We start from the raw sequence: 12,839 nt of genomic DNA on the forward strand, positions 1-12,839 counted from the left end.
CGGAGATTGAAAGCCTTCACTTGCTGGGTAGGCATAATGAGCCAGTTCAGAGGTTGGCAATCGATTCCAGAGCTTGAGTCAAACTTGGCTGCTATTCCCCAGTTGAAATGCTGACAACAGGCCGCGATTGGACGAGTTTGGGCCTCTACCTCAAGCTGAAAGGCTCCCGGAAACATTTGGAGTTCCTGGACTTCAAGTGGTGGTGCTAATATAAGGTCGGAGAGTTTTCCCATATCTTTCCGCTCTACCTTCGGGGAGTACCTTAAGAAGCAGACGGCTTAAAGGGCGTTCAGATCAAGAAGGCTGCGCAAGGACATCATTCTTTCTTGCACTTTTCGACAGGGGCCAGCTGCTTGGACCTTCAATACTCAGGGCATACCCTAAATAGTGCACAGAATATACACTTACGTTCTTCTGATTTCGTTGCTCAAGGCACGACATGGACTCCACCCAGTTCGACAAAATGTTTTCTCAAGCCGACCAGATCATGGGGCCGTTCGCAGAAATACTCCTTCGACAAGCTAATTTTCCACCCGTGGGCGATTCCCGCCTTATTGTCCTCGACCAGGCATGCGGAAGCGGTGTCGTTTCCACCCACATCATGTCACGGCTCTCCCCGGAAGAGAAGTCTAGGCTTGACCTCACATGCGCAGACATTTCCGATGCAATGATATCCAATGTATCACGGCGCATTGAGACCTTGGGCTGGGACAGTGTGTCTGCCGTAAAAGCTGATGCTATGGTTTGCGGCGACTCTCCTTCAAACATGTCTATCCGGCGCTAATAGCTAGCTTGTCAGGATACCAAATTTCCCTCCTCTCAGTTCACGCATATCTTCTTCAACTTCGGTCCACAGATCCTGCCCAATCCCCTCGCCGGCATCAGGGAATGTCACCGCATTCTGCAGCCGGGTGGCACCCTGAGCCTCAGTGCCTGGCAAGACGTCCCGTGGTTTGCAGACTACCGTGCAGGTATCGCGACGGATCCCTCATTGCCGTCATTTCCACAGGACGAACAACTTCGACACGCATTCTCTGAGACACCTGAACGCTGGGATAGCGTCGAAGAGGTCCAGGCACATCTGGAGAAGTGTGGCTTTCGTGACGTCGAGGCCCAGGTTGTGGAGAACACCACGAAGATGGCCGTCGCAGATGTGGAGGCCATGTTGCCGTTCTCGCTGGACATGATGGTTCAGAAATTCTGGAAGGAGAAGTTCGCGGACACGAGGGATGGGCTCGAGCAGGCCAAAGGACCCGCACGGCGAGCCATCTTGGATTATGTGAGGGAGAAGTATGGATCCGATCCAGTTGTGTGGAGGTGGGTGGGCGTCGTCGCCAGTGCACGGAAAGGCTAATGGGCTTGACGGTCATCGACATTGAGAAGGGAGATCTACTGACGCCCGAGCCGGCATACCCATTGAGCTCGACCTCAGAAATAACAACTGGCACAGTTCAGCGAGAAAGAGTGCCCTTTAGCACTAAAGTAGATCTGAATAACCATTAGCTGTGAGGCCATCTTCACTGATAAGAGTTAATATTCCATTTCCACACCACCCTCCTGGAGTCATCGATATGTACATTAGTATTCTCGTATGTCGTCCTTCCCCCGGTGATGGAGGGGAGAGCGGAGCCGAAAGGCGTCGAGATATGACGTCATAATTAAAAACAGATATGATTTATCATCCTCCAATTTACTTATGATTCTCTCGGTCAAAGTTATTGACCAGGTGGTATAAATCATTGTCAGCGTGGCCGAGTGGTCTAAGGCGTGTGACTTGAATTATCCAACTCGTTGCGAATTCTTCTTGTGAGGACGGACCAGCGTTTTGCAAAACTTCAATGGCCATCACATCTCTTCGGAGGCACAGGTTCGAACCCTGTCGCTGACGTTTTGTTTTTTGGGCCTCCAAGGCAGGAAGGGGACGGAGAGGGTAAAAGTAGTTTTTTCAACTTGCTGCTTGCTCATTTCGTGTTGACCATTGGTTGTTGTTCGTTCGATTCTTCTTGAGTGCTTGCGAAGAAGGGATGTCATCTATGAGGTATCTTCTCGTCCAAAGATTCACCTGGCTAGAAAGATGTTTGGCGTATCATCGGTATGAGGGATAGCGCCGGACTGGGCTAGGTTTGTACTTTTGGGAGCTGTGGTGGATAAAACGACATCTTCGCCAAGGAAGTGCAAGGGTCCGTAGACTCCCACCTTTTCTGGCTCTATGCAACACATCATATTGTGGCACTGAGGATGACAACGATGGGTTTTCCCTTGCCGAATTTGATCCGATGTTTTTGAATCTCACTCTCTAGACTACGTATGTACAATCTCTCAGGTGTCGAGGAGGCCCAGTTCAACTAGAAACCCTTGAATCAACCCATTCCCGACCACCTGCGCACTCGGCTCGCACAAATCACCCCTTCTGGCTCATCTACTGATCATCAATTACATGCAGATATTTCTTTGCCTCCTTCTTCTCCCTTGCCGTCGCAGGCGGCAAATCATAGTAGGAGCTGCTGCGATAGTCTTGCAGATACAAGTACGTCAGATCTCTCAACTCTGCCGGCTCGATCCCGAGGTCTTTAAATGTTTTGGCCCCCTTTTCGACGGTCTGATCCAGCGACTCTTGTTCCAGTTGGTCCGCAGTCATAATTGGCCACCAAATGACCTTGTTGAGGTAATAAAGGATGGGTTTGAGGAGGGCTTTAGGCACGTCGATGTGACGGCGTTCCTTGAGGATTTCCCTATCGACGAGCTCGGCGATTTCACGCATGCTGTAGTTGGTGGGACCGTAGAGTTCAAAGGTCTCGCCCGCCGTGGTGTCGTCATAGCCGATCTTTTCCAGTGCCATCCCGATGTCGATGGACTAGAATCGTAGAGTCAGAGACATATGGCAGCTGCTGGGGGCACGAAGGTGAACTTACATGAACCGGATTGAAACGTTCCTGCATGTTGTTCACGGTGATCAAATTGGTGACACCGGCGAGACGATGCAGGAGAGTGTCTTCGAAGCCGAAGCAAGGGGCTGGCCGAACGATGGTGGTCTCGGGGAAGAGCTGCCTTGCAACTTGCTCTCCCATAGCCTGCAAGAGGTGTTAGTGGCCGTTGTTCTCTACATGACCCCGTATCTTCTCACCTTTGTCCTGAAGAACTCCGATGGCGAGTCAGGGTCGGCATTGTACGATGAAACATGAATGAACCTGTCGATGTCGTATTTTGCCACGGCTTCAGCTATTCTTTCCACACCCTCGACATTGACATCCCACAGACTGAAGTTTTTGGTCGGGTAATTCTTGCCAATCAGGTTGAACACAATATCGGAGTGTCGTACGCTCTCTTCAATCGACTCCGTGTTTCTCAGGTCGAATTCCATGAACGAAACTCTTCCCAGGTCGCCAGTGGGTTTCAAATGTCTCTTCGCCATGTCATCTCTGTAGGGAACGACAACTTGACAACCTCTTTTCGCCAGTCGCTGGACGATGTATCTTCCAAGGAACCCATTGGCACCGAACACGGTAACTGTATAACCTCCTAACGACGACCTTCCTCCCGGTTGCTTTATGATCGGCTTGCCTGTCCGCGTGATAGCGATGTCTGAGTTGTACCCGCGGCGGAAGGATTTGGGTTTCAAGGACGACCGAGCTGCGCGCAGCGCGAGGGTGGCGGGTTGGCAGGTGTGCATCTTGCAATGCAGCACCGGAATGGAGCCTTCGCAGGCAATCGAGCGTCGAGACGAGTTGGGGTTGGAGGAGTTGAGAGTCGTAGTCTGCGAGGAGCTTCAATGCGGTCGACCTTCCAAAGCTCCGCTGCGTCAAGTGTCCCTTCGCTTGGCAGCTCACGTGCGCGGCTCAACCCGACCGCGCCGCTTTTATTTACGCTCACCTCCAACCTCCCTCCTGGCACTCGCTTTGCACTCACCCTTGTCTTGAACGGTCGCCTGTCATCCTGCGATTCTGCATGCGTACCGACCTCTCCACACGGGTCTGAAATTAACATTAGTCGACATGTTGTGGCCAGACGAAATAGCCGGATAACAACATATGTGCGACGGAAACCACGCAAGTCAAACTGGTGTGTGGGAAGAATTATCGATAGACTGTCAAAGTCGAGCTACCAAGATTCAATCAATCGCCTCGATAAAAGACTGTCAATGACTGATTGGGTATCTGGATGCAAACGCAAGGGCCAGCCACGCCACTAATGCCAACCTCGTCCGTTATTGCTGAAGAATGCGAAGTCGGTTTAGATGCATCTAGCAGAGGTTCTCTATTCGGACCGAGTCCAATTTACGCGCGATTTCCCAACGAATGCCCACAGCACGACGGCCACTGGACCTGGCACCGGTCTTTGTAGCATTGCCACTCACAGCGACTTTCGTACGATTTGACCTGACGAGCGCGCCCGACATCTCAAGAAGCCTCCTCAAGATCCAAGTCATCCCACTTCTCAAGCAAATAATCCAAACCCAGATCATCGATCCTCATAACGCCATCCAACTCCATCATGTTGGAATAATCCACATCGGCAAGCAATTCAGCACATCCGCCAGAGACGGCAACCCCGGTTTCGTTCGCCGTCTTCGCCAAAAGGCGCAGAACGCCCTTGCACACGCGGAACCGCCGACACGCAGCGCGAAGCACGATACATAGCTTGTAGAAGGCGGCCTGACAGTCAGGGCGGTCGAGGTCTTCGAGCAGCACAAAGGCTGCGACCGTGGCGGGCTGAATGATTATGACGGGGAAATGGTCGGCACCCCAGCTCTGGCGCATTCGGTCCAGATGCTCGCTGATGCGGACGGCTTCGGTTCTGCAGACGTGTTTCCAGCGGTCACTCTCGAAAGAGGGGGGCGTTGAAACTAGTGACGGCTTGTCTGTGCCGCCTTCTAGGGCGGCAGTCTGTTTGCCCATTGTTATAATGACCCAGCTGTGGAGTGTGCTGTCAAATGGAGTGTCAGTGTTCGAAAACCTAGTATCACATATGCGACAGGAGGCATCCTGCGCTCAAGCAGGATGAAACAGCACGTGCAGCGGACATGGGGGATGAACTCACTGCAGGGCAATAACATGCGGCATGCAGCTATCTTGGTCCCTCATGCATGGTGGAATAGATTCCCCCCAAGCCTTCACCTTTGTGAAGAGTCGTTGGAACTTGTGCGCCATCTTTTGCGGGTCAGACCTTCTGTACTCCTCGTACAATGCCTCGTCCTCAGTAATCACCTCCGCAAGCGCTATGTAGGCGAGATAGTGGCAATTAGGGTGCCAGTCCACAGATGTATGCGAAAGTGGGTATGGCTTCCATTCCGCGTGCTCATCACAGGTGCTTCCCGTCTCTGGGTTGCCCACTGGTATCCGACGGGGTGGTTTGTCGAACAGTCGGACTTCCTCCAGAGCCAGGCCGACGAACAAGCCGAGGCAGTATAACGTCCATTCAAGTCGCCCACTGGAGAGGTCAATCGCATTCAGTTGCTGTGCTGTCATCTTGGGGTCCTTCGCGACCTTTGCCCGCCACTTTCCCAGGCTTTTCGTCAGGAAGACTTGCTGGTAGAGTATTGCATTGCCTAGCTGGTCTTGACCGTTTGTGTTAAGGCTGTACAGAAGGCACCTTGTCAGCCATGGTCAGAAGCGAGAAGGGTTCGACTTACTATGTCCACTGAACGCCCAGCGCCGCCAAGTATGCAAGAGAAATATGACCTTCTTCAGCATCGAGCCCCTTCTTGGCCTCATTGTAGAACTGCTGCCGCAGCTCCAGGTTAGGCTCTTCGCCGTCTTCGCCCAGTGTATCCAGTAACTGATGGTGCACAAGTCAGTTGAGATATGGCCGAGATCCCGCCAACGAAACCACACTCACGCATGCGTCTGCCAGTATCATGTTCACCAAGTAGGGAGTGCAGATCAAGCTAGAAGTGTCGCCAGCTTGCATCGCCTTGATGAATTGCTTCTCATCCACCCAATGCCACCAAGGATGCGCCCATGTAAACCAAAGTGACATGAGGTGCGAGACGAGGTCATCGTCGTCTGTAACAGTCGTCCAGGGCTTTGCGGGGAGCTGCAACGGAGGGTTTATCATGTCTTGTATCCGACCTAGCATATAACGATGTCTTCGGTATTCGTGCTGGCGGCTTTGTTCATCAACGGCTCCAGGGTCGGTAAAAGCGTCTTTCAGGAAAGTCTTGATTTCTTGTCGTCCGGCGTTGGTGCGTATCATGCTGACAAGGTCATTCAACTGGTCAGGTCCGAGGACCCGGAGTGCCTTGAGCAGATCATCCAGAAAATGCTGGTCTTTTTCTAGTGTTTCTATCCTACGCTTCACCACAAGTTTGCGCCGGCCGTCATCGTTCTCATCCTTCGTACACTCGGTATTGCGGGAGAGGCACGAGGCGCAAGGTATGCCACCGTCGCACTTCAAGAGTCAGTCTGGTCGAGCGGCTGCGGATGAGAAGAACATACCTTAGTGCGGCGCCTCCTGCAAGCGAGGCATGCAAGACTCACCTTCTTGCGCGAGGGCGACTGCGGTGTGCTCCCCAGCTTATCATGTTGTTCAATGGACTGGTCAGCATCTGGAAACGGTGCCAGTTCTCGTCCGTTAGAACCTGCCATACAGGCACGCAGATTAATGGTTCCGGTTGATGATGCATGGGATGTGCATCAGAATGTAAAAAATCCAAATGTCGGTTACTTTGCCAGGTGCAGGGTATAGTCTTATACCTGCACGGCCCAGTGCAGCAAGATCAGATGTTACGTTGATGTCTCTCTTGTGACGAAAGGTAGATCGATCCTGTCGTCACTATGACCCATCCCGGAAAAGACTTCCATATGATCGCCTTGATCGAGGCCTGAAGGGGCTGTTGACCAGTCGCCTGCTTGGGTTTCTCGGAATTGCAGATCCGTGATCTCCTTCCGGATTCTCCTGGTCATTCGACCATCGTTTCCCGATGATCGAAACTTGAAAAAGTCACCTTTCAACGCCAGGCGTGCGGGCAATGAACCCGAAATGATAGGACCCGAGAACTCGGGTTAGCGATCACGACAATGTGATGAGCTCGATTCAACATGTTCCAGTCAGTCACCGTCAAGAGAAATACCTTTGTCAAAGACAGCCACGGTCAAAGGCATGAGAATGCCGGCTCTTGTTCATTCTATTCTGGACACAGGTCCGATGGTTTCCTTCGAGTCTAGGCACTGGCTGTCTCAATATTGAAGCCTCGGGACGAGCACCTTAATGATGTGGCTGATCAAAGTTGGGCATGCGGCCGTTGGAATCGCCTGAAAAGCTTGGTTACAGGTCGTGGAACAATGGCGTTATCTGGTCTCAGGAGCACCCTCGAACTCACGATATTGGAAGACTTAGAATGCAACCAAACCCTGGCTCTTTCATTCAAAACTTCCTCTACGAGGCACGGAGAATTTCGGAGAAAGATACCCAGCCTACCCAGCCTACCCAGCCGGCGTGGTACAGGGAAATGATTGCTTCTACGAGTTCATGTCTCTCCGTATTTTGTGTCATTGGACCACCTGTGACTGACGGGGTTGCCAAGACTATGGAATGAATTATCCCGTCGTATATTACTCGATGGTATATAGGAGACAGCCGCCAACCTTCGCAAACGTGGGTGCAGATAGCAAAATGCTCACTTGGACGGGCTATGGGTCAAAGGCATTGCTTCCAAATCCCAGAGAGCGTCACTGTGCTAATACCACCAACAGCTTCTACAGTACGAGGTCGAAAAGCACGGGGGGTACTACATCGATCCGGAGTTCGAGATGCCCATGCCAGACCACCAGCTGCCGGCATCAGTTGCCGAGCGCCTCATCGTGGCTTCAACACCCCTACAATCCCTTGCTATGAAGCTATAGAGCGTCTCGCACTGGGACGATCCCACGGAGAGTGGTGCGTACATGGGCATTTCTTCCTGTTGTTGTTTAGTTATCTGACATGCGCTTTAGTATGGATCTGAGACTGTCGACTCATCCATGGTTGATGTCCCGTCCTGACTCGAGCAGGTCCTTCATGTCCTGTTCAAGACCCTGTATCGAGGCTGGCACACTCCGACACTTGCAGACCTACAAGCCACGGTAGACAGGAGTAACTCTCTCAGTCCTGTTCGCCGGCCTGATCACCATGACTGTCACACCGACCTGGCTACTCATTCAAACAACATTCTTGTCTGTCCGTAGGCATTATGTTCTTCGTCCTGGTAACACTCGCCGCTCGATATCCTCGATATCGATACCTGCTCAGCCTAGTGACATGGCTGTTTTGGCGAAGTCTAACACACGCTGAGATATCCCCCTCCTCTCCCCCTCGAAATGTATACTGTCCACTAACTGGCCACCCCTCCAGCTGAATGGACCATCTCCCGTATCCAGACTGGAGCCCGCCAATACCTCGCCTCAGATCACAAGCTCAAAGCTGTCGACCAAAACACCTACTTAATCGGCACCTACACCTGCCACAACAATGACTCCAGCAACAAAATCCATGGCAAGCCCATCGTCCTCGCAACTTCAGTCTCTTTCTCCCCCAGGCAATCAAGACGCCCACAACTGACTCCCACTTCTAAGAATGAGGAGAAGGAGCAGCAGGCTGGCATCTATTGTTCGACGACATCCATGAGATCCACAAGATTAAGATTCAGAATGGTCAGGTCTGTGAGGAGAATAACCTTAAGTTTACAGATTTTGGGGGCGAGAAGAATCAGACAACACCCCATTTCGCTGATGTTCGTTTCCACTTTGAGCTCCCACGACTTCAGGATCTTCTCATTTCGGTGCCCTGGCTTCGGCATCTAGAATGAAGAGACAGTCCTTTGTCACGTAGCTTCCACTCCCGCAGCATTATCACACGACAGTTCGCCGTGATGACTAACGGTTTGAAAGATTGCGATATCTGTCAGCAGTCTTAACTCTGGCCTTCTTCCCCCATACCATCAGTGGAATGGGAAGAAGGAAGATCGCAAGGGCGATCATGGCGAGCGATACAAAGAGGTTTTGAATCCCCAGTGCAGAGCGCCAGGGGCTCAGAGAGAACATGATGACGAGAGACAATCCATTCCGCACGAAAACGACGGCGACGAGTGCATCGCCAACGATCTGCCATCTCAGTCAATCATGACGACGGCGCTTGCGAAGGCAAAGGAGTTGCAAACTCACATCCTGATAACAGTCGGTCAAGTACGCCAGAGCAGCATCTCCGATAATGACAAGACCAAAGCCAAAGATTGCGAAGCCGATAGTGAGAGCTGGCCACGCTAAGCCCTGAAAGTTCTTATATCAGCATCATTCACCAACAATTGCTGAGGGGGAGAGTCTCACATGCGCAAGACCCAGCCCCACAATCAGAATGCCGCCGATGTTGAGGACTGCCGCTGGTAAAGACGTGTAGAGGCGCATCTCCGGTTCAAATATTCCTCGGTTCCTTCTCGCGAGCCAGCTGATCAGTCGATCATTCAGCGGTCCGCCTACAATACTGCCCAGTGCGCAGCCCACGAAGGGAGCAATAGACATCAGACCCAGGCTTGATGCGCTGAAGTTGTACGGTGGGTAGATGATGGTCGAAGCTACCACCGAGACAATGACAGCGTAATATGCTATCAAGCATCCATATGTTATGGCTGTGTACGCGACGGCTGGGAACATGCAAAGAATGATAAATGGCTGGTAGAAATGGTGGGTGACCGATGCTTCTGTCTTGGTGAACAGGGCCATTCGCTGTCTGTATGATCGTGGCTTCAAATGGATGTGACGGAGGTCCCTGTCGCCTTTCTCTACAAACACCAGGTCGTTCTTGTTGTCTTTGTCAGTCGCGGTGACCTCGGTCAGGTACGTTGCTGCCGGTGGATGACCGGTTAGCTCAGGGATGTACTTGGATTCCTCGAACAGGGCCCCGACGAGGAAGAGGTTGACTCCCAGGAAGATGGCGCACCACCACCATATCCATCGCCAGCCTTGCGAAACAACCACGTAGCCTGCGGCAACCGGACCTAAGAAGGATCCCGCAGCCTGCACGAGCAAGAAGATAGCGCTCATGGTCGCGTGTTGATGCACAAAGAACAGATCGGCAATGGTGACCTGGACGAGGGTTTCGCTGAGGGCACCCCCCAGACCGGACAACAAGCTCACGGCAATCATTTCGCCGCCGCTATTCATCTTGGCGTACCATATTGCGGAGGCAAACTGCACAGCACAGCTCAGAAGATAAATGGGACGCCGGCCGTATTTGTGGACAAACGGTATGAAAAGCACACACCCAATGGCGAGGCCTGTGAATCCGACGGCGGATGCGACTGTGAAGGTCGAGTATGTGATGTTCAGGTCTACCGTGTATGAGCCGTACGCCACTGAGGAGATGTCGAGGAGGACAAAAGTGAAGAGGACGAAGATGTTGGCCAATGTGAAGTTCAGCGCCTTGCGCCATTTGGACCAGTTCTTCCACAAAGGTAAGCACGGCTGCTACGGGTGCGAGGCTTGTAAGGACTAACCAAGGGGTCATTTGGATCAACTGATGGAATGGGATGGAGGACGATCTCTGTCGACGCCCTGGCCGCTGTGTATGGCAGGCATTGTAAGTCAGCTGTTGTTGCAAAGAGGTCTTGGGCAGCTTGCAAAACAACTCACGGTCGTAAAGCAAGACGGTTCCGGGCGGGAAGTCTGTCTGCACTCCTATCTCTGAAACGACATGACTGTCACTCATTTTCGCGGTTGCTCTATGTTGGTGATTGAGGGCTGAGTGCTCGACGAGGGAGTAGAGGCCCCTCGCGACGACACTCGAGATTCTTATGCCTCCCTGGACGTCGTCGAGCCGTCGTCAAGTTCGGTAAGTAAGTCTAGACCGCACAACTCCATCCAACCTCCCGTGGCCTTCATTACCCCATACGGATTGGCCTGTCGTCTATGGCAAAGCATGGAGAAGTGGGACCGGGGGATTTGGAGCAGGCTGACCAATCAAATTCCACCTAATAGCCCGGTTCGTTAGCCTTGGGTTCTATGCGCCAGACCAAGAGCTTCAGGGGCTGGCTGTCGGTCATCGGCCGAAGGCTGAAAACACATTTCCGTGAGCAGATGCCGTAGATACCACTTCGGCGTTTGTAATCACAAGAAGGTGTCACAGGCTTATTGCATGCAGCCTCTAATCAGAAACCCTCCGGTTCACATATCACCGGTTGATAAACTCAAGCTGGCTCCATCGCTGGCCATTCCGCGCAACTTGAGGGCTTTCGCCACCTTCGACATAGCAATGCATAGTGGAGTCGCCTCCTACGATGGACGCCTCCCCATTCCGCAGTCAATGCTTTCAGGATCTCGACTTCCAATACCGTCTCGACCGAAAGATCTGGAACTTGAGATCAGGCGTGGCGATGAAGACCTGCATCTCGAGGTGTGCGCGAAGGTGCTCATGACCAACATTGTAACAAAGCCAATCCTTTCATTCCATATCTTGCAGAAACTGGAAGTTAACTTTGCATGCGGGCTGGGGGCCCAGATTCGTTGAGACTGCTGAGGAATTGATGCGGTAGTAGGCTCGACATAACAACTGAGACTGCAGCTGTTTGCTGCCAGGCTGGACTGTTGTCGAATGCCGCAGCTTGATGCCCATCGGTACTGAATCCTTCTGGCTCTGCCCTCCCCTAAGCTTCGATGCTTGTTCTTGGTGAGGTGTTTTCATCCTGCCACGCCTTTACGACGAAGCCGTCTATCCGCCACGCAACTCATGTTTTACCCTGGGGTCGAAGATAAGGGTTTGACAGGGGTGGTGCTTTGTATCGTGTTCTCGCCTCGCCACGGCCAAGATAAGTCTCGACAATATGTATACAAACCGATCTGACTCGATCTGCTGCCGCCGAGCAAGTTCGCCAGTCGGGGCATTGGGATCCGGAGAATTTCTAGATATTCTGCATTCAGCAATTCAGTCATTTTTTCGGCCCTGAAAACGAGCTGGAAGGGACATGGACAGCACCGTGTAAGGGTTCCCCTCAGCAGGTAAATCAGCTGTTCGTGGTTCCAGTTGGTGAGTTTTCCACCTGGTGGTCGAAAGCTGCCTGGGCCTATTGCTTGGTGGCTCTGATATGCGAGTCCCCAAAGTGGACGGATTCAAATTTTGTGCGGTAGCAAAGTTGGTATAGGAAGTCCCAGCGCCGGCAACTTGCTGACGAGTTTCTAAATGCATAGTGAAATAGGTTATTCTAGAAGCGAGGGGACGAGTGAGATGTGCGCTTTCTACTCGAATCAATTGAATGTCCCTACGCATGTCCAGATTCCGACACCGGACCCAAGTTCATCGCTTGCCGCACATCAACTCTATCTCAAGGTAGGATCCTGCAAGCAATTGATCGGCATAGTACCATCAGAAATCAAAGATACTTCCCAATCGAGAATAGTTTCGCAAAGTCGTCCAAAAGGAGCTTAGGCGCCATCTGAGCAGAAGCCCGTTTCCGGATCGGGACTCGCTTCGCAAACTCGAGTGCAATCGACCTAGTGTCGATGCTCCAGCATCGCTGATCCAGCCCGAAAGGCGGTGCTCGTTTCTACTGATATTCTCGTTGATTCGTTTGCCCTATCGTCTGGCGCAGAAGGTTGGTCAGGCTTTCCGCAGGCAACCACCGGTAGCGCCGCCAGGACCATGGCCCACCCAGGGCTAAAGAGCATTCACCAATGCGAGTCAAGACCCAAGCCTCAGGGGCTCAAGTATTCTGTTTCTGGACCAGTTTGCGAGAATCTGTGAAGGGCAGATCTCCTGGATGATGCTTTTGTCTATAAAGGTCGAGCCCATGCCACCAACATGGAATGCTTTGATGCCACATTCAATCCCAGCACATAAGTTGAAGGGTGGTATAACACCCTCCCAGAACATCACTC

At 52.3% G+C, this 12,839-nt stretch overlaps 4 protein-coding genes across 4 annotated transcripts; 1 reads left to right on the forward strand and 3 right to left on the reverse strand.

Annotated features, from left to right (window-relative positions):
* Positions 1-439: 439 nt before the first annotated feature.
* On the forward strand, positions 440-1,354 carry AYL99_07569 (hypothetical protein; the record flags this gene model as incomplete). Its single annotated transcript, XM_018839078.1, has 2 exons — positions 440-742; positions 800-1,354. The coding sequence occupies 2 exons, from the start codon at positions 440-442 to the stop codon at positions 1,352-1,354; spliced, it is 858 nt and encodes a 285-aa protein (XP_018691846.1).
* A 1,065-nt stretch (positions 1,355-2,419) lies between these two features.
* AYL99_07570 (hypothetical protein) lies at positions 2,420-3,670 on the reverse strand (the record flags this gene model as incomplete). Its single annotated transcript, XM_018839079.1, has 3 exons — positions 2,420-2,854; positions 2,913-3,071; positions 3,125-3,670. 3 exons carry the CDS (start codon positions 3,668-3,670, stop codon positions 2,420-2,422), a joined length of 1,140 nt encoding a protein of 379 aa, XP_018691847.1.
* A 727-nt stretch (positions 3,671-4,397) lies between these two features.
* AYL99_07571 (hypothetical protein) lies at positions 4,398-6,584 on the reverse strand (the record flags this gene model as incomplete). The annotated part of the gene is made up of 5 exons (XM_018839080.1): positions 4,398-4,923; positions 5,038-5,574; positions 5,630-5,775; positions 5,836-6,387; positions 6,477-6,584. 5 exons carry the CDS (start codon positions 6,582-6,584, stop codon positions 4,398-4,400), a joined length of 1,869 nt encoding a protein of 622 aa, XP_018691848.1.
* A 1,994-nt stretch (positions 6,585-8,578) lies between these two features.
* On the reverse strand, positions 8,579-10,677 carry AYL99_07572 (hypothetical protein; the record flags this gene model as incomplete). The annotated part of the gene is made up of 6 exons (XM_018839081.1): positions 8,579-8,773; positions 8,913-9,077; positions 9,138-9,242; positions 9,300-10,412; positions 10,466-10,530; positions 10,602-10,677. 6 exons carry the CDS (start codon positions 10,675-10,677, stop codon positions 8,579-8,581), a joined length of 1,719 nt encoding a protein of 572 aa, XP_018691849.1.
* Positions 10,678-12,839: the final 2,162 nt, after the last annotated feature.

Source organism: Fonsecaea erecta (genome assembly GCF_001651985.1).
Source record: "Fonsecaea erecta strain CBS 125763 chromosome Unknown Scaff6, whole genome shotgun sequence".
Lineage (NCBI taxonomy): Eukaryota > Fungi > Ascomycota > Eurotiomycetes > Chaetothyriales > Herpotrichiellaceae > Fonsecaea > Fonsecaea erecta.